Source organism: Vigna umbellata, chromosome 11 (genome assembly GCF_029865625.1).
Source record: "Vigna umbellata cultivar VRB3 chromosome 11, Vumbellata_1.0, whole genome shotgun sequence".
Lineage (NCBI taxonomy): Eukaryota > Viridiplantae > Streptophyta > Magnoliopsida > Fabales > Fabaceae > Vigna > Vigna umbellata.
In genome coordinates, this window is record NC_142175.1 from 33,347,979 (window position 1) to 33,371,860 (window position 23,882).

The window sequence follows — 23,882 nt, forward strand, 5'->3', positions numbered from 1 at the left end:
ATGTTCTTATCATTTGGAAATCATCACGAGCAAGGACCACATGGTGGGACAGTGATCTTACCTACCATCCTTTTTTGCAGCATACATATGCTACGGGTTCATCTGTCTCACTTCTAACGATGGTGACGCTCTTACAGAAATAAAGCATTAAACCAGATAATTAGCAGATACATAATTCTGCAGGTTTGAGTAATTTTATTTTGAAATTTGCCAATCTTGTGAAAACCTTGCTTTCTCTTATAACACCCTTTTGTTGGTTCTTTTCTATCATACATATTTTCACGGTAGAAATGTTGAAAGCCACCACTGAATAACACAGAAGAAGAATATGTACTTATATATAAACCTGACCGGTTATTAACCATATTTATATACTGAGTTTTTTCTGTAAACACTGCTTTGAAAATCTGCTATTCTTTAACACACATCGTACATTCATGCCTTTTCTGCGAGACAATTCATACTGTATAGCAGTTTCTTTTCTGTAATTTGTAGATACCTTTCACCTTTTACCCCTTTATGTTTTCTGAATATATAGTTACGGATTCAAAGGTTTTGAATTAAATTTTCTCAAGTATATAATACACATGCATGTACAATATCTCTACTTTTTCTGATTTTTTGACCCTGTGATTTCAAAATATCTATCACATCTTGAACTGTTTTCTGGGATTATTTGTCTTACATACAACTTGCTTCCATTTCCTTTCTATCTCTTTTTATATTTCATCGTCTTCTTTGTCAATTTCTCTCTTTTCTTTCATTCCTACACTACTGATATATTATTTTATTTTGCTCCCATTTCTATATTCTACTGTGTAAGCTGTGTATCAGTCACTTTTGGAAGGTATATGCTGTTGTTCCGCGGTCAAAAATCACAAAATAATTCATTGTAAAAGTAACTTTTTGCTTAAACAGTACAATTAATGTCTGAACATAAAGCATAAAAGGCCGAATTTCTCGGACACCAAACAAAGCAATCAAGATGCAATCAACACCTTCTATGGGAGCAATAATGAACAATGATAAAGCCACTTCCTTTTTTTGTTTTATACGTACCCAGATGAAAAAACAGTGAAATAGAATGAAAAAACAAAATAAAAAAACAAGTGAGAGATGTGGTGGTAATTAGTATTACTGTTAAACATTTTTCATTATTTAGGTTAATTAAATCTCAAATGATACGTAAATTAGACAAACTTTTGTTGCAATTGTTTGTTTATGTTTTAGTAAGAGATGATTCCTCTGTAATCTGCATAGTACCAGGAGAAAAAAAGAAGACATTGTTGGTCAAAATGAAAAAGGCATTATTCTTCTTCTTATTATTATCGCTTCTGCATTGCATGTTCTCTGAAACATATCACCCCACAAGAATCAGCAACAAAAACTGTCATTTCATGTTGCAACTTCCAAGGTTTTGCCGTGCATATATGTATTAAAGATAACACTTCCTCAATAATATATATATATATATATATATATATATATGACTCAGTATTAATAAATGCAATAAATAATAATTTTACTATAATAAATTGTAACAGATAACTCGTATATATTGACGTAAATATAAATTTAATTTAATTTTATAAAACTGATTTATAAAATAAAATTTAATTTTTTTGGAGTTTCATCCACTGTTCCCAAAGAGCATTACCATTCACACCTGTCCAATGAAAAAGTTACCAAAGCATCCAAATGTTGTCGTGTTCTTACGCTGGAGGAGGTTTGTCACGTCCTTTTTAACATTCGCATTTGTCTTCTACGGAACATGGTATAAATCCAAGCATCGATTCACGTAAATTCCTTATTCTTTATTCGCTAATTCTTCATTCTCTAATTCTTTATTCTTAGATGTTTTTTTACAACAAATTGTTGTTCTTGTCGGGTAACTGTAACTGTGGATTCAACGACGATTCAATGACAGTTCTTCAGCTATCATAATAAATATTCACCATTGTCCGTTCTGTGCCAAACTTTTACATTCATACTATTTGTAAAAAAATATTTTACCATTATATTATATATTATATTATGTGTATATAAATTCATAGTTATATTTTTATATATTATATCAAAATGTTCTAAAACATTTGCGTTAATATATATTACCTAATCAACGATTTCATGTAATTCTTGGAAAAGGTATACCAAGAAAGTGGATACAGAATAGCATGCTGAAATTCACTTTTGTGTGCTGTGGACGAAAACTACTGCATGTGCTTCTCGTAATACCAAATTCGTTTACGAGTGGATATTAAAATATTTGCGACTTAGGAATAGTATATATTTATGCATATCATTGTTATAGATTTTATCCACAAATATTTACGGACGTGAATTTTTTTGTCATTCCTACTCGTACTAGTCTTTGAAAATTCATTACCAAAATTAGCAAGGTTAAAAAACATAATTCATTCTATGATTTTCATTTCTACTATACTCTTGTAGTATTATACGGTAAAAATTATCAAATATATGCATTAGAAATAAGTTATTAAATTAAGACCTAAAAAATAATTTATTATAAGCTTTTTAGATTGTTTAAAACATTTAAAATATTTTAGTAATAGTAATTCAAAACGATGATGATGAGTATTAAAATGAATATGAGAATGGGAATAAATATTTCGTATCAATTTTAAAAACCGAAAATTATCTCTATCCATACTTAATATACTTAATTAATATAAAATTTTTATATTATAACTAGAAGTTACAAACATTAAACATTTAACCGTGCGTTTATCATCTCTATTTACTACCGTATTTTTTAATGTGAAAAATAATATTTTGATACTCCTAAAAAATTGCAGTCGTTTATCATCTCTATTTACTACCGTATTTTTTAATGTGAAAAATAATATTTTGATACTCCTAAAAAATTGCAGTCATTTTACAACCCACTTTAATAATATACTAAAGTATATTAAAAAATTAAATTAAAAATTAAAAATCAAGAAGAAAATAATTAAAATCATATTATTTAAGTTGTGAAATAAATATTATTCTGTTTGGTCAGTGTCAAATTATGGCCACAGTTTAACAGTTTCATTGGAATATTTTATTTTTTTTATTTTATCTCCTAATTTTTTACAACTTATATGCTTTAATAATTTATTTTATGCACTTGTTCATTTTCTTTTACTTTCTTATTTAGAAAAGAATATTTATTTATAGAAAAACTTTTGTAAAAATTCAAGGATTTAAGAGATAGAAACGTGGGGAAGAATCTACATTAAAGGACGAATTGTCTCTAAAGAAAGTATATATATTTGTGTTCTTAAATATATTGATGGGCTTATGTTTGCTTTTATTTCCGAAATTTATAAAAAATAATAATCATTAATTAAATTTTATTAAAGGAATATAATCATATTAGATTTAAGATTTTAGTAAACGTTCTTCTGTCATTATTTTATTTCTATGAAATGCAATATATTAATAAAAACGTATGTTTATTTTATTGTCCCATTTTTGGACCATAAAACCACGTGGTCGCACTCCCTGAAACAAAAAGAACCAAAACAGCAACAACACAATAGGTTGGGCTTGGGCTTGGGTATGGGCTACCTTAAGGTGAAGGATAACCGGTCTATTGGTTTGGGTACTTTAATTGGAAATGACACTTTCAGTTTGGGTCTACCAATAATACATACTTAACATATATAAATAATTTTTACACATTTAAGAAGTGAACTTAAGTTCAATATTTATCCATAGAAAATTAGTTTATAAGATAAAATTTATATCATAATTTTTTTTATAATTAATTAATATAATATCTCTAAGCCTATAGGCATGTTTATTTCAGCAGATCAAAATAATTTTATATTTAAATAAAGTTAATTTTTAATATAGATAATAATATTATTTTTTTTATTTTATCGATTAGAGTATTTTTTTAATTTATCAAATTATATCATTCATCAACTTTTATTTAAAATCTTTTCATCTCTTATTATATATTTTTTAATTCAAACAAACACACATTTTTTCCCACCTAAATTCATTTATTCAAATCCAAACACAGTCTAACCGTGATATGAAATTTTAAATTGCATTTAAAAGAAAATTAAACCTTAAAAGAATGATTTTCCAGTTTAAAAATCGTAAAAGAAATTCACAATTTGAGTAAAACGAATTCAATTAATTACGGTTATTTGAGTAATATACAATATCGTTTTATTTCCATGAGTAGAGTTGAATAAATAAGTAAATTGGAGTTATTTATAATGAAATAAATGGCATTAAAAAGGAGAAAAGAGAAAAGAGAAGAAGATGGAAGAGAGAAAAAGGTTAGATCATTTAGGCAAAAGGTGGGAATTCGCAGAGAGGCATGAAAGTTGGAAGAAATTACACGAATTGGCATAGCACTCAAGTACGAAAATGATAAAGATATCATTGAAACACACTTTCTTTGTCTCTTCTTCTTCTTCTTGGGATTGTGTAAAACACTTTCTCTCTCTTTCTTTTGCAAAATCCGAACGCATTCTTACTCTTCACTCCATGCAATTGCAAGCAATGCCAAATCTCTTGGTCCAAACAATGACCACTCTGCACAACACCAAACACTTGGCGTGCTTCTTCAAAAACCCAACTTCACTTTCTCCAATTCCGCTCGCACACACGCCCATGCTCCATTCACCTACATTCTCTCCGTTTCACACACAATGTTTACTCCTACACATTCACTAGAACTTATTGTTAACCACCAATCCATTCATGATTCATTTGTGTTACTATAGGCTCATAGGCTACCGATCGGTCTCGACCAGCTTCACATCCGGTCTCGACAACTATTGAGCAGAGTTAACGTACAATGAATGTGATAACGGCTTAAACAATTAAGGTTTGCATTAATGACCATTAAGAGGTAAATTAATTTAGATTTTTTTAAACACTATAAATAAGGGTTTAGGTTTGAGGTAAAGACAGATTCAACTCATAATACAGTACGCCCTATTTACGTCCTATTAGGACTTCAATATTTAACTGTAACAAACAATTCATAAAACCGCTCCTAACTTGAGCGTCGTTCACCGAGCGGACAATATTGAAGGTGACCGATCGGTCCAAACTGGAAGCAAACAAGCGAAGCGCACAAGTCGAGGTCAGTGTCTCGGTCTCAATCCCTACTGAAACAATTTGACTATCTGTCACCGATCGATTGTGAGGCTTTCATCTTACAATGAAAAATTATACTCATCTAAACTCGATCATCAAACATGAAACATCGAGTGTAAAAAAGTATATTAGAAAATAAATTTTAAGTTATATTCAATCTTATAAAATTTGTATTTGATTATATATTATAAATTAACCATGCATCAATTTCTCAAAACAATTAAAGTTTTATATTTTTTATGAACTGCTTGAAAACCAGTTTAGTTTAGTTTTGGAGGAAAGTAAGAAAGAAAAAGAGAAAAGGTCTGCATATTTGTGGGATGAGTTGAAAGATTGAAAGGAAGTGAAGAGAAAAGATGATGTATGAAATAAAAGACCATACTTTACTGTTTTGTTTGTAATTCATATTATTATATGAAAGTGAGTATTGGCACTAGCAAAAGGGTTGCCTTGGGAAAGGTATAAAAAGTATGTGTTTGTGTTGATTCTTTTGCATGGATTGTTGAGAAAGGCACATTTTTAAAGAGATATTGACTTGTGATTTGAGATTGAACTAAGGAGAAATTTGCGAAACTCGGTGTTTGCACTGTGCAGATTGCATAGATCCAACCCAAAGATTATACTATATAGGAAAACAAAATCACTGTTCATCTATCAACAACTCAAAAGAAGTTTTAGAGTCACCTGATATTTATTATTTTATCTTTCAATTTTTATTTTCTTATAAATATAAAAATTCACCTTTTTAAAGATTATTTTATCTTTGAAACTATATTGTTAAGTGACTCTTACATAAAAAAATCATTTTCTTTTATGAAAATTGCTTACGAAAATAACATTGTAATTGGTTATTCTTCCGTTTTTTCAGAATGTCCTCGCACTAAAAGTACCACGTTAATCTATTAAAAGAATTCAGAGCAAAAAAATGAAATTTAAAAATCATTTTCTGATTGCAGATTTATTTTTCTCTCCAGTTTAGCCTAATTTGACTACACCGTTGACTACAAACGGGAATAGAAATATACAAGATAAGCAGATCTTGTTTATTTACGGATTTATCGTATTTCTAAAGTTAAAAAAATATTTTTTAAATTAAAATAAAAAACTGTTAATCTCACTTTATTAAAAATATAAAAGATCAAAAACACATTTATTTTTTCATAAATATTACAATGATCTTTTTAAAAAGTATCCGAGATATACTTCTATGATCGACTCTTAATAATTTTATCATTTAGTACATGCATGAATTATATTAAAGTTTCATTATAACGATTAAAAAATTATTAATTTTAATTTGTTGGAATTATCTTCTCCTCAATTAGGGATATCCATGAGTTGGCAAACTAGTTCGTAAAAAGTTATTAGAATAAATGTTAATATAATCATTGATCATCTTAATTATTTATTTTCTTTCTTACCTTTTCATACAAATTAAGAACATTGCTGTTTTTTATTTAACTAGAATCACCTAGTTTATATATTTCTCACATTACCAAAAGAAAATATGGATAGAAATGAGATCGAATCCTTGAACTTAAACTCAGTCCAATCCATACAATATTCTTTGTTCCTTTTAAGTGTCACATTTTTAAGAAAAAATTATTTAATTATTATTTTTAAATTTGAAGACAATAATAATTTTTCTTTCCTTTTATATTTTCTCTACACCTAATTTAAAAATTTACATTCATTGTTATATAAAAGTAAAAGAATAAAATAAAATAAAAACCTCTATAAATATTTCATTAAAGTTAAGAAAAACTCAGTGCATTCTTTATTTTTCCTATGTTAAATCTCATAAACACTATATATATATATATATATATATATATATATATATATATATATATATATATATATAGAACTAGGAAGCTTTATGCATGTGACTAATTAGGGTAGCATTCTGCATGCATCATTACACATAAATGCAACTAAGATATGAAGAAAGATAATAAAAAAAGATATCTTGCGAAGGGTATTTGAATTTAACAAAGAAAAGGCATGATGAATGGTAATCTGAATCTGAAATGAAAGTGGAAATCAAATCCGAAATCTTGGTGCATTAATTGTTTGCAATGCATCATCTGCATCTTCCCATCTATTCCATCACCTATGCATAATTGCTTCTTGACCTTTGAAAGACATCTTCATGACATCATGCACAGATCATAGTGCAAAATCTCATCATCCTCCCTTGCATCGTGTCGTGCATGCTGTTTTTCAACATTTTTTTGTAAAGCTATTATTATACTTTATTCATTCCTTTTCCTGCATAATATAATGTAAATAAGGCCAACGAAAAGTGTACCAGAAGAAGAATAATTATGACAAAGTTTGAATTAATGAGCAGGAGGAAAGTTAAAAATTATGGAAAGTTTGAAGTTATGAGGGTAATGGTTGCTGAGGTGATTCTGGTTTCCCCTGTGGTTATTTCGATGAACTGATAAAACTGATAAAAAAGAAAGGATTTGTACAGTCAATCATGTTTTGCAATTTTGCAGTCAAACAATCTTTTCCTTGACGACACTGTGACGCTCTTCCACTCATCTCTCTTTCTCATTCTCATGTAAATACTGTCATCGTTCTTTTACAAGGAGATCTCATCTCATCTTCAACCATGTGTTTTCAGTTCTTTCTTTCTGATACAACATAACATGCTGTTTTTCTCATCATATATTCATTCAAATTTATTCATTTATATATATTCAAGTTGATTTTGAAAACGTGAAAATGTAAAGAATAAAAAAGGGATGAAGGGGCCCGTGCTATATTAGGTGTGTTGTGTTAAGGGACCTTCTGAAAGGGTGTGTATCCCTACAACAGTACAGCCTACAGCCAGCCTAGGAAAGACAAACATGTAGATACGAGGGATTACAGTCTTTTCAGATTTCACACCAATATCTATCTAATATTTTCTCTAATTTCTTTTTTTCTGTTTGTTTAAATTTAATAAAGTTTACATTTTTAATATTTTTTCGACTAATTTTCTTCAACACGATATAAATATCTCCTTCCCATCTGTAGGGGCCACGACCACCTTTGATCCAAAAAGTCTAACTTTCATTCATACTTGTGACAATGAACGACGAAATCTACTTACACGCGCCAACCACCGCCACCGCCACCGCCGCTAACGTTTTGCTTCCGAAGCCCGAAACGGTGTCGTCGCACGAAACGGGGCTCGAAGGGATTGCCGCGGTTGTTGGAGAACACGTCCTTTTCGGAACGTCGTCGACGTTGCATGTTCCAGAGACGCCGAAGAAAACGGCTGGGGTGTCGGTGAACAAGAGTTACCGAGGAGTGAGGAAGAGACCGTGGGGGAGGTGGTCGGCGGAGATACGCGACCGGATCGGGCGGTGCCGCCACTGGCTGGGGACGTTCGACACGGCGGAGGAAGCGGCGCGTGCGTACGACGCGGCGGCGAGAAGACTTAGAGGCGCGAAGGCGAGGACCAACTTCAAGATACCCTCGGTGCTGCCTCTTTCTCCGTCGTCGGAAGGTGGTGTTGTGAAGCCGAAAGCTGCCCGGAATAACGCCAGGAAGTGTTCCTCTGTGGAACAATTGTTCAGCGGTGTACCTCAAGTTCGAAGAAACGATGGCGGTGGCGAGAATCTGAACGTAGACGTGAATTTGAAGCTGGATGTGAGGAACAGTAGAATGGTTATTTAGGTTAAATAATTGAATGGTTGTGTTGTACAAATCTCGTTCTTTCGTTTCTCTGTTTTGTGTAATCAATGTTGGCTGAAACTGCTGAACAATTATGCAGTTGCAAACATGCAGTTGAATGAGAAGAACTTTGTTTTTTAAGGAATGAATGTTGGAAAAGAATCTAAACTGACTTAGCTATATACACGCAATCTTTATTACACAGATTTGAATGTCTTATTATAGAAACTAATGATTGTCTAACCCTTTTATGAAAAGCGTAATTTTTTTCTATTTGAATGCAAGGATTTTTTGGGTTTGGATGATCATATTCTGGTTCTGGTTTGGTTGGAAGAAAAGGTGTGTGATGTTGGGTGTACGATGATGTTTGCATATTACTATTATTATTATTATAATGTTTGAGTTTTTTAAAGTGATAATAATTGTACTTTATATAGTGGATGTGAAATGATGGAGATCTGCTATTTTGTCGCAAAAAGAAGAGTACAAGTGAGAGTTCTATTCCTGGAGATGTGAATGGCAGTGGCAGTTGCAGAAGAGAGAAACTTCTTGAGGTCAGATCGAAGGAAGATTCAAGAAATATGGTGCCAGTCTACCACAACAACACACAACTACGTAGCCACCTTTTTTTCTTCTTTTTTTTCCAAAAAATATAACAAATTAAATCAATATTTTTGGAAATGTCGTGGTATCTATGGTTTATGAAAGAAAAGAAATGAAGATAGGCAAAAGAAAAAGTGAAGACTCTTATGATTTTATAAGTTCTTTAAGCTTTAGAAAAAAAATTAAAGATATTCTTACAGAAAAAGAAATAGAATATATATATATAAATGTTAAAATATATATATATTCTTACCAAAAATAAAAAATCTTTCTTGAAGCCATTTAGATTTTTTTTTGGCTTAGATTTTTTTCTTGATAAAATATCTTTTAATTTACATATGTAACATACTGTTTGTTGTTCGGTTTAAATTGATATTGGATTTTGTACTTAATTATATTACATTCAATATTATAACAAAATTATTGAATAACAATTAATTAACTATTATATTCATTAAGTTGTATTTTATTCTGTAAATTTAAAATTATTAGTATTTAAAATAGTATTTATATATAATGATTTTATAATTTTTTTATAAAACTTTTATATTAAACAATACATAATATTATTAGATGTTTGTGGATGTAAATTTTAAAATATAAAATTACATTTTTTTCTTTTAAAATGAGTCTTCATCAAAGTCTCGTCCACTTGTATCAAGGAATAGTATAAAGAGATTATAAAAACAAAGAGTTGTTTTGTAACTTGTTTAATTGTGTATAATTAGAGGGCTTATAAATTTTACTAGAAAATTTGTAACTTTTGTAAACAAAAAAATTGTATAATACTTTGTTGAATATTCATCTATCTAAGCTTTTGAGATCTCAAATCACTAAATTTATGTTGTGATTTTATTTTTTGATGTATTTTTATTTGAAGAAATTATTTTTGTATTATGCAATTTTAAAAAGTGGTATCAAAGCTTAAGTTATAAGGAAAGAAAAAATAAACAAATTGGTGTGACGTTTTTCACCTTTGAAGAAATTTGTACTTTCTTCAATAGATAAATTTTGAAATAAATTATCCAAAAAAACGGTTAAAAGTTACCAAAATTGGTGATCTTTTCCAAAGTTCTTTTTTCTTTAAATTTTTCATTGACATACTCATTTGATTTAATTTTTTTTATTTATTTTTTCTTGACCCAACTTATTAATAAAGAAATATTTAAATTAGAAATTATCTTATAAACCATGATAAACAAATTATAAGGATTTGTGTTGTGTGATAAGTGTGGGAAATAAATTGGGGTTAAATAAGTTTTTAGTCCTTTAACTATCACGCGATTTTGGGTTTAGTTCCTATTCGAAAGTTTTGTTCACTTTAGTCCTCGTAGCTTTGAAACTGTTATAAATAGTTTCTAATTTTGGATGGTGTTAACTTTTGTTTGATGTGGCTAATGGTCACCCCACACGTCTGATGTCAGGTTCCCTTTTTACTCTCTGTCACGTTGGTTTTTTCATTTTAGAAATCAGATTCACCCTCTCCCTCAACCGTTCGACATTCACCTTATGCTCCCACTTCATTTGACCGCTCGTTCCCTGTTGTTCCTCTTGCATGTGACCGATCGTTCCCTGCTGCTCCCCCTGCATGTGACCGATTTGTCCCTGCTGCTCCCACTGCATGTGATCGATCGTTCCCTGCTGCTCTCCCTACATGTGACTAATCGGTCGTCCCTGCTGCTTTTAACCGTTCGGCTCCTTCCCCGTCGCCCTTAGTCGTTCGTTTGTTTCTTCTCTCAAACTTTCCAGCTCCTATCAAAAGCATTAGAAAAAAAAAACACACAACAAAGTCTTAGCAAATTCACTCCTTCTTTCTTTTCCTCTCTAACTCATACGCGGGTTTCCTCCATTTTTTATTTCTCCATCCTCATTGCATCTTCTTATTTCTTATCCCTTTCAACATTCAAAACCCCACCCAAAACAACAACTTGTTCATACTCTTTCTTTTTTCTTTCTTTCTCTGTTTCTTTTCCTGGAAAATTTATTCTCTCCCCCTCCCCAGATCTGAAACTTCCGCTAGTTCTTATATTTCGCCTCAAACATTTTGAGTTCTTAAAATTGCCATAAGTTTATTGAAGACAATAACGTATTGAATCCCTCGAGTGTGTTTCGTAAACAATGGTTGTAATACAATGGTTGGAGTAAACCTAGTTTTCCCCAGTTGAAAAAAAGTAAGTTATGAACCCTAATTGCTAATCTGATTTCATAAACCTCACGTGCCAATGACTTAATCTCATGAATATGAAAAAAAGAAAACGTGATAGAGAATAAACTCAGACCTAGCATCAGACGTGGGCTAGCCATTAGTCACGTCAAACAAAAGTTAACACTATCTAAAATTAGGAACTATTTATGAGTTTCAAAACTACGACGACTAAAATGAACAAAACTTTCGAATAGAGACTAAACCCAAAATTGCGTGATAGTTAAGGGACTAAAAACATACTTAACCCTAAATTGAGAAGTTGTAATTTAGTTTAATTTATGTTTAACTTCTTTTTTTCTATATATGTCAAGGGTGTAAGTTAAGGGAATAATTGTGTTTAAGTTGAATAATGAGAATAGTATTGCATAAGGGATATAATATATACCATAAAACATGTTTGGTCTTTTCTTTATAGGCTTGTACACTGAAAATGAAAGAGTACTGAACTTATAAACTAGATGGGTATACTTAGCAAATAGAGAACTTTATCTATGAGATCGAAAATTGTTTAAAGCTTTTTTTTTTCAATTTAACTTATTTTAGGACATTCTAATTCATAAGTTGCATACTACTTTAAATAGCTTATATTTTATTTAATTTTCTTTTACTGCTATCACTTATATTTTATTATTATTACTTTTAATTTGTTTTTCAATTATTACTTATTTTCAATGTTGCAACGATAAAAAAAATTATAAAAGAAAAAATGACCAGTGAATCAATACAATTTGAAAATAAGTCGAGGCAAAATCATTTAATACTGACATTTATATATCTCATAAGCATCTTGATGAAAACAATCTGAACTGGAAATAAATTAGTTTCAATTATTCTAGAGAGGAACAACACATTGTATTAAATTCATGAGAACCCATAGAAGATAAGATCTTATTTCAGATTACTAATTAAGTAAAACTATTCATATTCATAGTCATTAGTAATGACATATTGTGTCATGCTCATTTCATCTCATTTTCATGGCGTTTTAGTTAATTTAAAATGAACAAGAAAATGGTAATGAATTCAAAATAAATTGTAATGAAAAACTTTCATCCACTGTCATTCTTTCTTAGATATTTGAGTTTTGCTATGATCTTTGTCATCTTGATCAAATGTTCTTATATAGGACGAGAATCATAAAATTTTATAGTAGTCAATATACTCATCAATGTTCTAACAAGAAATTTGTCAACAGTTTGGAAGTGTTTCTTCTATAAATTTCACAATCTCTTTTACATTATTAGTTTTTTGGAAAAAATAAACTTAATTTTACTTGCTCATTTTCATAAACATCAAACTATGTTTGTTTGATCTTTCTGAAGCTGTTATGGAATTTCTCTTCATTATTACTAGCACCAATGATAGCAAGAGACTTTTCGGCTTGAAAAGTCAAACCAAGTGAAATTGAACTTGCTCATAAATTCAACCTATTAAAGATTAAAACAAACTTAATAAACAAATGTAAAAATACTGGAATAAAGATTATAATTCACATGTCTAACACTTTGAGTGATAAAACTAATCATAAGTACAGATTCAAATATAAATAATTATTATATACTCATGTTCTCGTTTGCGACATCCACTGATACACGAACATAGGTTAATCATATTATATTAATGATAATTAAAATACATATCAATTTGGTAACTAACAAAATTGATCGGCTTCATTTCAAATAAATAATAAATATCCTTAATTGCTAGAAACCGTATTTATATAGCATCTTCCTTGATTTTTAAATTAAGGATACATAATTTACATAATAAAATTAGGATACATTATTTACATAATAAAATTAAAACAGTAATTTTAATTCATATAAGAGGATTGTTATCCAATCTAAATCTTTTATTCACAGTTCATTTTGATAAAGACATTTAGATTTTCATAATCAATTTGCATAATGAAAAATTGTTTTTCCAACATAACTTTTATTGCATTCAATCCACATTAACATCCTAATAGATTCGCTTGAGCATTCAAAACATGACAGTGAGATTCAATCTATTCAATACTAAAACATAATTTCAATTTGAAATCAAATAGCAACGAATACTTAAAAATTTAAAATCTCTAAATATCAGGAATAAACATCATAAAAAGGATAATCATAAATCTCACAACATACTCTAATATCACATGCAACGTTATCTGGAATTTGTGAAAGTGGATTAATTATGTACAGAATGCAATGTATGAAGTTGAAATGAACAATAACTCATAAGAATGATATAAGAGGTAAACAAACTTGGTACAAGAACAAAATTCCATGAACTATCTTATGTGTATACAACAAGTAACTGCTACTTCTCAGTAAATATCTATGTAATGAAGGTGGAAAGAAGAGATAGCCCAGAAGAATGTTTGGATAAGACCATAAATTTCACGAATACTCCCTATTGGTTAAAGCCAATAAATTCCGTGAAATACTCCACCGGAGCTTCATTCAGATCGGGTAAGAATATTCGAGGTTGCTGGCCACCGCTCTTTCCGTCGTCGGAAGCAGGTGATTCGTTCTCAACAATATGATCTTGTTTCCGAGACCACAACTCCTTCTGTAATGAACCAAGTTGTCAAAAACTTCATTTGATGAAAACAATAGCTCTTAAAAGAGGGATAAAGAACAAGAAAGTTTGCCTTTGTTTTCTTTAACCTTTCGCCTTCTGCTATTCTTTATCATATTTGAGATATGTGGCTTCTAGCTCCTGTTTAAAATTTCAATGAAAAACAAACAATCAGAAAGATGTCTGTCTCTATATACATGTGTAAACATTAATTAATACAAGTCCATCTTACGTCTCTTAAATTCTTCCCTTCGTCTTTCTTCTCTTGTTCCAGCCTTCGTAGGTGAGAGAGAGTCTGAATCAAGGTACAAATTTAAAAGATTAAAATAAAGCATGTATGTTTGAGAGATGCAACACAACACAACCTCAAAATCTCATACACAAACAAGGAGAAATGTTTCATTTTTTTACTCATTGTTACTATATATATATATAAGACTCCTTCTATTGATGATTAGTAAAGTTTATACTTACTCTTTTCTTCTTTGAAGAAGAACTTTCAGTCTCATCAGCGAAAGTTGCAGTTTTATCCGAAGTCTGCAAGACACCAAACATAAAAGAGCTTAAACAGTAAAACAAACTCTTATGCAAACATGTGGGCACTCAAAGAACTTGATAATTTGATCTATAGATGGAAAACATTAATAACCAGATGAAGCTGAAAATTAGATGTATGTATAATTTCAAATTTGTATGTGTCACATTACTTAATTTCAAAACTTTTCAAAGAAACCACGGATGAAAGAATTTGACTATAAACTAAACTAATTTTGCTTTTTGCTTAATATGATGCCAATTAACTACTGCTGTATTATTATTACAAATAAAGGTTATATTTTATAATCAAATTAACAACGCCTTTTAGTTTTTTGTTTTTGACAGTTTGGAAAATATTCATTCAATTTGATCTGTCTGATTGAACTTATCAGCACTTGGGTGAATTAAATTTAATTCTTTCAGTTAGATTATAATTTTATATTAAAAACTAAAAGAGTAAGTAATTACTCATATATATATATATATATATTATTATTATTTTTTATTTTAGATATAATAGTAAAAGTCTAAATTAATTATGATAATTATTAAAAACACGCATTTAATTGCACTTAATTTTGTGTGGATTTGATTTTGTACTTTCATCATTTATGGCTCTGTGCTTCTGCATGAAGCACACAGAGCACTAACACCCACTAATAAATTATGCAACACAAAACCACCATAGAACACGCTACCAGAAAAGGCTGATGTGTAAGATTTGATATTACGAATATACCCCTGACCTGATTATTTAAGCCAGTGCTTAGACAAACATTTATGACACGTGCAACTATAGTGTTTATTATTCCATTTTTTGATATTAAAAATAATTTTAAAAATTCCACTTCCTCTTCCTGTTAATAACCTAAAATACATAATAGTTAAAAAAACAGTGAAAAAGGGAAAAAGACAAAAAGATCCTTCGCTTTTGATGGCGACGGAAAAACGGGAGAAGGGAACGGAGTTTACTGAAGGCGTTTCCGGCAGAGAAGGGAGGCACCGATCTGAGGGGTGGGGGTAGAATTGTAAATATAAACAGGATGAGAATGGCGGTTGTTTTGTTTGATTGGGAGTGAGAAAAGTAGAAAAGAGAGTGAGAAGCGAGAGACACGGCAATAACCGTAAAAGTAACGGAAACATAGAAGGAGGCGAAAGAGGAGATGCACCTTAGGCTCTGAGGATCGCATTGGTGCGATTGGGCGAGTGGAACCCTCGAAACCGTCAAGGGAGGTGGCGGCGATCCAGGTGAGGGGGGTGGTGGGACTGGCACGGTCGGCGGCGACGGGGAGCCTGGTGGTTCGGCGCTGACGGCTGGTCCAGGGATTGACGGATGAGAGATGGTGGCACCGGAGAAGGAGGAGCTGGTGTGCGACGAGGGTGTCGTCGGCGATGGCCATGGAAACCCACTGGTCGTAGAGCTTGGACATTGGTGATGAGGAGGAGTTGATAGAGGGAGTGAATGAAGGAAGAAAGAGAGTGAATGGAGAATCTGAAGGGATGGGTTTATATAGTGTTCATGGTTGGTCCACAGAGTTGACAAACCTAGGCCTTTTAAACCATAATTAGCACTAATTAATCATAATGATAATAATTTATTTAATAATAAAAGTAATCAAGTTATTTTAGGAGGATTTTGTTTTATTCCTATTTATTTATTAGTTTTCTTAATTTAATAAATAATTGTTAAATTAGTTCTATTGGAGTAATTTGGTGTTTACTCCTCAACCTTTTATATTCAAGAATTGAGTTATTCATTAATGATATTAAAATAAATGCCATTTTCTATTGTTTTCAATTATGAATGCGAAAATTACAAATTTAAAAAAACAATATTCTAATTTTTCTCAAAAAAGAAAAGACATAAAAGCACCGTAATTAGTTATGTTGATAATTTTATATTAGATTAATATATCATGAAATAATTTAGGATTAATTACTTTATTGATTACTAAATTAATAAAAATAGTTCTACATCAAATTAAAATAATTTTAAATAATAAAAAAAAAATTCTTTTCACTCATATAACATCCTAAAATATATAGCATAAACCATATTGAGGAGTTATCATATAATAATATTACAAGGCAGTTAAAGATATATAATAAGATTACAGTTATCCTAAAATAACCATAAAATTTAAAGCTTTACAGAAGTTCTACACCAAACCAAAACCATAAACTTAACCGATCGGTAATTCGTGATTACAAATTTAACCGAACGGTCCAACCCAAAAATTAAAACAATAATATGACCGAATTATATTTTAAACCACAGGATTCTCGCCTTCCAACTCCTGCTCCAACGAACACTCCACGTCCTCTGCTCACACCCAATAGGTGATCATCGCAATAGGGAAAACCGAAGAGGAACATGGACAAAACAGGAAATAAGGGTAAATTAATGTAATTTAATGGTGCAATCATACATACATTTCATCCAAATACAACCAATACAAATACAGATAAACATACACGACCGAACACTATACTTCATGCATAAACCGAACACTTGACTTGACCATCCGGATTGTATGAATATGTAGCTTGAGGCCGTTCATGCACTCGGGTGGTGTAGTAGCTGGAAACCATTCGTTGCCTCCCCGAGGTTAGTCCATTATAACTCACCTAAGAACCTGTGCGCTAGAACCTCCTGTCATTCTCACACAATGTCTTACTCATCTCTACTTGAGAATTGGTAATCTCAGAATATCAAGATGAACTCCGTGAATTTCAGTATCCATATTCATACTAAAATACCACTTTGATACACTTTTCACTGAGACATTCCTCCTTGGAATTCTCTTCCACATTACTTGAAACATATGCCTTATTGAAATACCAATACAATTTCCCATACAAAGTAGATCAATACAATTATCTCAATCCATCATAGTCAAATAATGATAACAATATTTAAATACCAATATTCATTCATAGAAGAAAAACCGAACGTCACTAACACAACTCTTAGTACGATCAAACGAAAAATATAAAACTAACCTATGAACAGGAACAGACGGGAAAACACTCCCCATATGTGAACATGACCGAATGGTCATTTAAAGAGTAAGATCCAAACAAGGGGTCGAACAATATTGGCTTAGACCAAACACTATTGGCTTAAGCCGAACACTAATAACTTAGCACAAAAACGATATTGAGCACTCGTATAAGAACGACCGTTCATAAGAGACAACTCAACCCAATAATATCGATTCGCTAACACTATAAAAAATCCTAGTACAAATCGAGCACTATATCGCCGAGGGTTGGTCTAAGATCGAATTCTACCAAGATAGTACATGATCGAGCAGTCAATAACAGTTGAACGTGACAAGGATTCACCTTGCTATGTATCTTCATTTTTTATGTATAGAGGATCAAGGATTAGGTAGTTCTTGCTTAGATTGCCATTTGTAAAACAAATTGATATTTTTGTTTTTAGAAATTTTATGATTTTTTATAAAAAATAAAGTATCGCAACAAAAACAAGAGTTAGATACAAAATACAAATTGAAGATAAAATTATTTTTGTGTGATTTTTGAGGTTTTGTATTTTTTATGATTTTTAACTTAATTCATATGATTGAAGAAAAAATACATTGCTAGAAACTCAAATTATTTTTTTGTGATTTTGTAATTTTATCCTTTTTTATTTTTATATTTTTTTTTGTGATTTTTGTAATTTCGTCTTATTTATTATTATTATTTTATTTATTTATTTATTTATTTTTATGATTATTTTTATTACAACAGAGTGAGTGTGTTAAAGAACAACAAACAAACAAGATAATAGAGGGCTCGGGTTAAGATATGTACAAAAAATAAAATAAAAACAACCTAATAATCGAACTAAATAAAAAAATAAAGGTAAAATAAAATATAGAGGCAGTTACTTCCTAGGTCATCCCACATTACTCCCTACACTATCACAATTTTTTAAAATTCCAAAACTATTCTTTATATTTTAAAATATCCTACACTCCCACTTTTTTTTTCCAACGAATATTCTTCAACGTCGACATTCATTGAAAAAAATATTCTTCAATGGATGTGACCACATCTATTGAGAATTTTTTTAGTTTTTAGTTTATTAATTTATTGTATTTTAAATTAATTAATAAATATTTTTTAATTTTTTTAAATTTATTACGTAATTATATACAAATTATGTTTATTTTATTTAATAAAATAATTCTTATTATTTATTTATTTATTATTATTTAAATATTTTTTATAAATCTACTTAAATAAATGTGTCACATTCGTTAATGTCACATCCGTTAGATGTGACCACATGCGTTGGTTTTTTTTTAGTTTTTAGTTTATTAATTTATTGTATTTTAAATTAATATATAAATATTATTTAATTTTTTAAAAATTTATTACGTAATAATATATAGATTAATTTTATTTTATTTAATAAAATAATTATTATTAATTTAATTTATTTATTATTATTTAAATAACTATTTAAATATTTTTTATAAATTACGCCACATCGATGTAGCAAAATCCTTTGAGGTTTTTTTTAATGTTTTTAATTTATTAATTTATATTTTTAAATAAATATATAAATATTATTTAACTTTTTAAATTTATTACTTAATTACATATAATTAATATTTATTTTATTAAATAAAATAATTATTATTAATTTAATTTATGTGGTATTATTTAAATAAGTATTTAAATATTTTTTATAAATCTTCGGACGTCCGTTGAGGTTTTTTTTCAGTTTTTAGTTTATTAATTTATTGTATTTTAAATTAACATATAAATATTATTTAGTTTTTTTTAAATTTATTTGTAATTATATATAAATTAATTTTATTTTATTTAATAAAATAATAATAATTAATTTATTTTATGTATTATTATTTAATAAATTATTTAAATACTTTTTATAAAATTATTAAAATGGATGTACTACATCCTTTAAGGTTTTCTTTTTTAAAATAAAAACAATAAACTAAAATATAAAATATGTAAACAGATGTCAACATCATGTTGACATCCATTTTATAGCAAGGGTAAATTAGGTATGGAGTGGTGCAGAGAGCATTTGGTGGTGGTGGAGGGAGCAACACTCAGATAAAGAGCATTTGGGCTAGAAGGATACAACCACTGTAGTGTAGTTGCGCGGTCTGTTTCGTCGCATCGTGATAGCCTCATATTGACGTGCTGGTGTTGGCTCCGCCGTTGAATCTCCGTTGCCACTGCGACTTCGCTCTTCTATTGCGGTCGTTGAACTTCGCTCTTCAACAGGTTTGTTGCTACTGTTGATTTAGCTGCAATGACTACTAGTGGCAAAAAATAATGAATTGAAATAAACTTTCATACCAATATACATATAGTTTCGCCTTATTTTTCTATCAAACATGTGCACTCGTTTTTGTTGTTTATACAAAACTAGTCTAATTAATTAAACATTTCAAACACAATGTATTTTGTGCCGAAGAATACACTCTCTACACTACTCTATATCAATAGATAATCCTCTGCACAAGCCTAGGTGTTGGAGGTCACAAGAGGTGCATATGGATCCATGGTGAGAAAGTATGGTCTTGGAGCTGATAATGTTCTTGATGCAAAACTGGTTGATGCAAATGGCTAAATCCTTAATAGGGAAGCCACGAGGAAAGACCTATTTTGGACAATTAGAGGAGGTGGAGGAGGAAGCTTTGGCATATATATTTTTAAACGGATATTGACATCCGTTTGTCTTTCAATGATGTCAATATTCGTGTACGGATGTTGAAATTCATTTAAGAATCCAACGTATATTCACATCCGTTTAAATATTATTAAAGGGTACAAAAGGAATGGAGAGGTGCAGGAAGCAATGTGTGTTGGTGGAGGGAGTAACTCCCCTGGCAGAGAAATCAAATGAGCTCAAGGCCCAAAACCTTCTTAATGTTTTCATTTATATTTTGGGAGTTACTCCCTCCACCACCACGGTTTTTAGCCTACACCTTCCCAACGTTTTTTTTTATTTCAAAACTAATCTTAAGTAACTTTTTTTTTACTTTTATCTTATTTAATATAAAACCCTAATCCTATTCTCTTCCTTTTTTTCCATTGTCGCGGCTAGCATGCCCTACACCTCCACAAAGAGCCTCTCTTTTCACTCTATTCTTCTTACTCTTCTTTTTCTCTTTTATTCTTCTCACTTATATTTCCTCCCTCTATTATTTCATTGCTTCCATTGTGTTGCGTCGTTGCTTCTATTTTATTTGCTACTGATATGTTATATGTGTTGTACAATGATATGTTGTTGTATGAAATGATTGAAGAAAATGAGAAGGCCAAAATACATATGAAAGATACGTTTGACTTTAAAAGATGTTGATATTCGTTGAAGATCCAAAGGATCTCAAATTTCCATTAAGGTCTTTGATATTTTTTAACCATTGAAGGACAATTGAGAATGGGGGTGGTGGAGGAAGTGGTTTAGGGAGGAACTCTCTTATATGTTTTGTTTTCTATGTACTGGATTCGAGGCCGAAGCCATCCTTTATTTTGTTTTGTTATGTTTTTTTTTTTTTTTTTTTTTTTTATTTTGAAGCAAAACTGGGCCAAATGGAGCTGCCAATCTCCCTCCACGGGTGGATCATCCACCGCCACCGCTAGAAATTCTTCTTCCTCAGGAGTTCGTCTTCCTCACGGGTCAGCCACCAAAAGCCGCCTTCATCTCCATCGATACACTATCAACCTCTCGTCAACCACACTCCCAGCACGCCACCTTCGTGCCCGAACCGCCATAAACCATGTCAGACCTGCGAACAAACCCACCGCTGCGGATATCACCATATTCGTCTTCCTCGCATCACCTCCAATCTCCTTCGAATCTCCATCAGACCATTCGAAACCTGCAAGAAAAAACATAATCACAGAGTCATTAGCATATACTAAAACCCTAACGAACCCTCTCCAGTGCACTCTTCTGCCATGGCCCTTCTTCTCCGTCTCAATCGTCGGAGGGCAACCAGCTCTCGCACCCTCTTCTTCTCTACTTCGAATTCCGATTCTAACTCCGACTCCAACTCTCCCTTCTCTTCCCTTTTCATAGATGTCAAGGAAAGTCTCAAACAACCCTCTTCACCTTCCTCAAACCCTCGCTCCCAACCACCCTTCGCAAACGAGATCCTAAAAAACCTCAGCGAGTTCGGCGCCAAGACCGGTCCACCTCCGCCGGGCGACCCGTCGCAGCAGCAACAGCAATTCTCGTTCCAGCAAATCTACCAGCGCCAGACCGTGCAGGGGAATCCCCCCAGATCGGGAGAATCGTCCTCCCCCAGCATGGAATCCATTTTCGGGAGCCTGCGGAACTTGTCTGTTGCCCAAACCCCGGTGTCGCAGGCTCCTCCAATTTCTTTTGTTAGTGTTCTGTGTTCATAGAATGTAAGATTTTTTTTTTTTAATTTTAAAAAAACTGATTTAAAATTTTATTCCAACTATATGATTAATTGAATGTTTTCTTTATTAGGAAGGAGCAGATTCTTGAAAAGTGTCAGTACTTTTATTTTATTACACTCTACTATGCGATGAGAGAGCCATATAATCTTATAGTACTGTTACAAGGGAAAACACACCATTCATTGAAGACATTAGTTGGTTGTTCTGTTATTTACTTAGAACTTTGATTTGCATTATAATTTTTTACTAGCAAGTGATTTAACTCTAGTTTGTCTGGCCTTGAGCATTATAATTTCAGTAGCAGATGATTTAAGACTGAGATTAGCTAGGTTCCCTGCCATTTTTTTTTTATATTCAGTTGTTTAACATGGGGGACGATTTGATTTTAGCTTCATTTGATTTCTAGAGCATGTCAAATATACTGAACGTTGTTATAACTTTTCTTAATAAAATCTTGGATATGGCCGTAGACAGGATTTTGGATTGGTGACTGTACTCTCATTGTGTTTTTTGTTTCATCTTGCTGTTCTTTATGTCAGTTGACCAGCCTATGCTATATATTATGGAAGTTATTATTACCCTTTATAACCAGTTCATATTTACTTTGTGAACGTAACTAATCAGATTTATCCTATGCAATGTGACCCTGTCATTTTAATAAAAGGTCCATTTAATCCGATGTAAATGTAGAGTAGCATATATATTTACTCTTTTCTGACTCTATTAATTCCATGGTGCTTTAGGATGTTCATTCTCGTAAAGGATTGGTAGCAATGGTTCAGATGAGAAAAAGATTACTGAAATACCTCAGAAGAACTGATTGGGATTCCTATTGCTTTGTTATCTCTAAGCTGGGTCTTCGTGATAATCCTGATCATAGCTATAGATCTCGAACTAGTATGGCAACTTAGGTTGCATATCTGGTGGCAGATTAGATGAAAGAAACCCCAACATGAACATATTGGAAAGAAAACCAGCCGCACGATGAAAAGTCGGCTGGGTTGTGCATTTTTATTGGGGTCAATCAGGTATGAACCAAACTGCTCAAGTGGCTGAATCACTGGCTTTCAGGTCTGGTTTTTACAACTACAATCCTCACATCAATTACTGATGCAATTTGTTATTCCAGTTTTTGTGTACGAGGAGATTAATATTCTGATCAGCTCCTTCAATTATTTTATACCGGCCTTGGGTGGATTTTTGTTTTGTACAATAGTGGCAATAAACTTTGGACCTATAATCTTGTGCACACTACTCAAAATCACCTATCATAACCTAGACCCTTTGGGTGAATTTAAGCTAAAACCACTCACAACTTGTCTCTATTTACTTGCAATTTCATAACTTTGAAACATTATTACATTTTCTGAGATGTAACCCGTTTGGAGGCCTTTACTATCTCGATCTCATCCGTTTTGGATTTGTCTCCTTATGTTTACATTGGTGATGACCACCAGAGAGCGATTTAGAACTCTATTGAATGAATTGTGATGAAGTGAGTTATAACTTTTTAATTTTCACATTATTTTTTTTATTAACCATAATAAGTTAAATTTACAATGACAGAATAATTATTCTATAATTTAAAAAATTAGTTACATCAAATGCATCTTGAATGGAGTGGAATAATAAAATATAATAGATGATGATTTACTTTTTTATATTTTATTATTTTTTTTACCAATATAAATTAGTAAAACAGTTTTGGTTCACCCCATTATTCTCTATTCCATTATGTACTATCTATTTA

The 23,882-nt window shown here is 31.0% G+C and overlaps 3 protein-coding genes across 3 annotated transcripts; 2 read left to right on the forward strand and 1 right to left on the reverse strand.

Annotated features, from left to right (window-relative positions):
* Nucleotides 1-8,149: 8,149 nt before the first annotated feature.
* LOC124835863 (ethylene-responsive transcription factor ERF084-like) lies at nt 8,150-8,978 on the forward strand. The gene has a single exon (XM_047310873.2). It carries the CDS (start codon nt 8,209-8,211, stop codon nt 8,797-8,799), a length of 591 nt encoding a protein of 196 aa, XP_047166829.1. The 5' UTR covers nt 8,150-8,208; the 3' UTR covers nt 8,800-8,978.
* Nucleotides 8,979-13,771: 4,793 nt separating this feature from the next.
* Nucleotides 13,772-16,167, reverse strand: LOC124835862 (uncharacterized). Its single transcript, XM_088101408.1, has 5 exons — nt 15,880-16,167; nt 14,648-14,710; nt 14,406-14,468; nt 14,282-14,314; nt 13,772-14,164 (listed from the first exon to the last, which is right to left on the reverse strand). The coding sequence occupies exons 1-5, from the start codon at nt 16,138-16,140 to the stop codon at nt 14,006-14,008; spliced, it is 579 nt and encodes a 192-aa protein (XP_087957534.1). The 5' UTR covers nt 16,141-16,167; the 3' UTR covers nt 13,772-14,005.
* A 4,877-nt stretch (nt 16,168-21,044) lies between these two features.
* On the forward strand, nt 21,045-23,564 carry LOC124835884 (uncharacterized). Its single transcript, XM_088101409.1, has 3 exons — nt 21,045-22,113; nt 22,210-22,225; nt 22,876-23,564. Exons 1-3 carry the CDS (start codon nt 21,665-21,667, stop codon nt 23,041-23,043), a joined length of 633 nt encoding a protein of 210 aa, XP_087957535.1. The 5' UTR covers nt 21,045-21,664; the 3' UTR covers nt 23,044-23,564.
* Nucleotides 23,565-23,882: the final 318 nt, after the last annotated feature.

What these genes read in the sequence shown, in the direction of transcription:
- LOC124835863 (XM_047310873.2), top strand. Translation starts at nt 8,209, where the DNA reads ATGAACGACGAAATCTACTTACACGCGCCAACCACCGCCACCGCCACC.
- LOC124835862 (XM_088101408.1), bottom strand. Translation starts at nt 16,140, where the DNA reads ATGTCCAAGCTCTACGACCAGTGGGTTTCCATGGCCATCGCCGACGAC. An exon ending in CTTCTTCAAAGAAGAAAAGA is followed by an intron (nt 14,469 to 14,647) that starts GTAAGTATAAAC and finishes ACCTTGATTCAG; the next exon opens with ACTCTCTCTCACCTACGAAG. An exon ending in CATATCTCAAATATGATAAA is followed by an intron (nt 14,165 to 14,281) that starts GAATAGCAGAAG and finishes GGTTCATTACAG; the next exon opens with AAGGAGTTGTGGTCTCGGAA.
- LOC124835884 (XM_088101409.1), top strand. Translation starts at nt 21,665, where the DNA reads ATGGCCCTTCTTCTCCGTCTCAATCGTCGGAGGGCAACCAGCTCTCGC.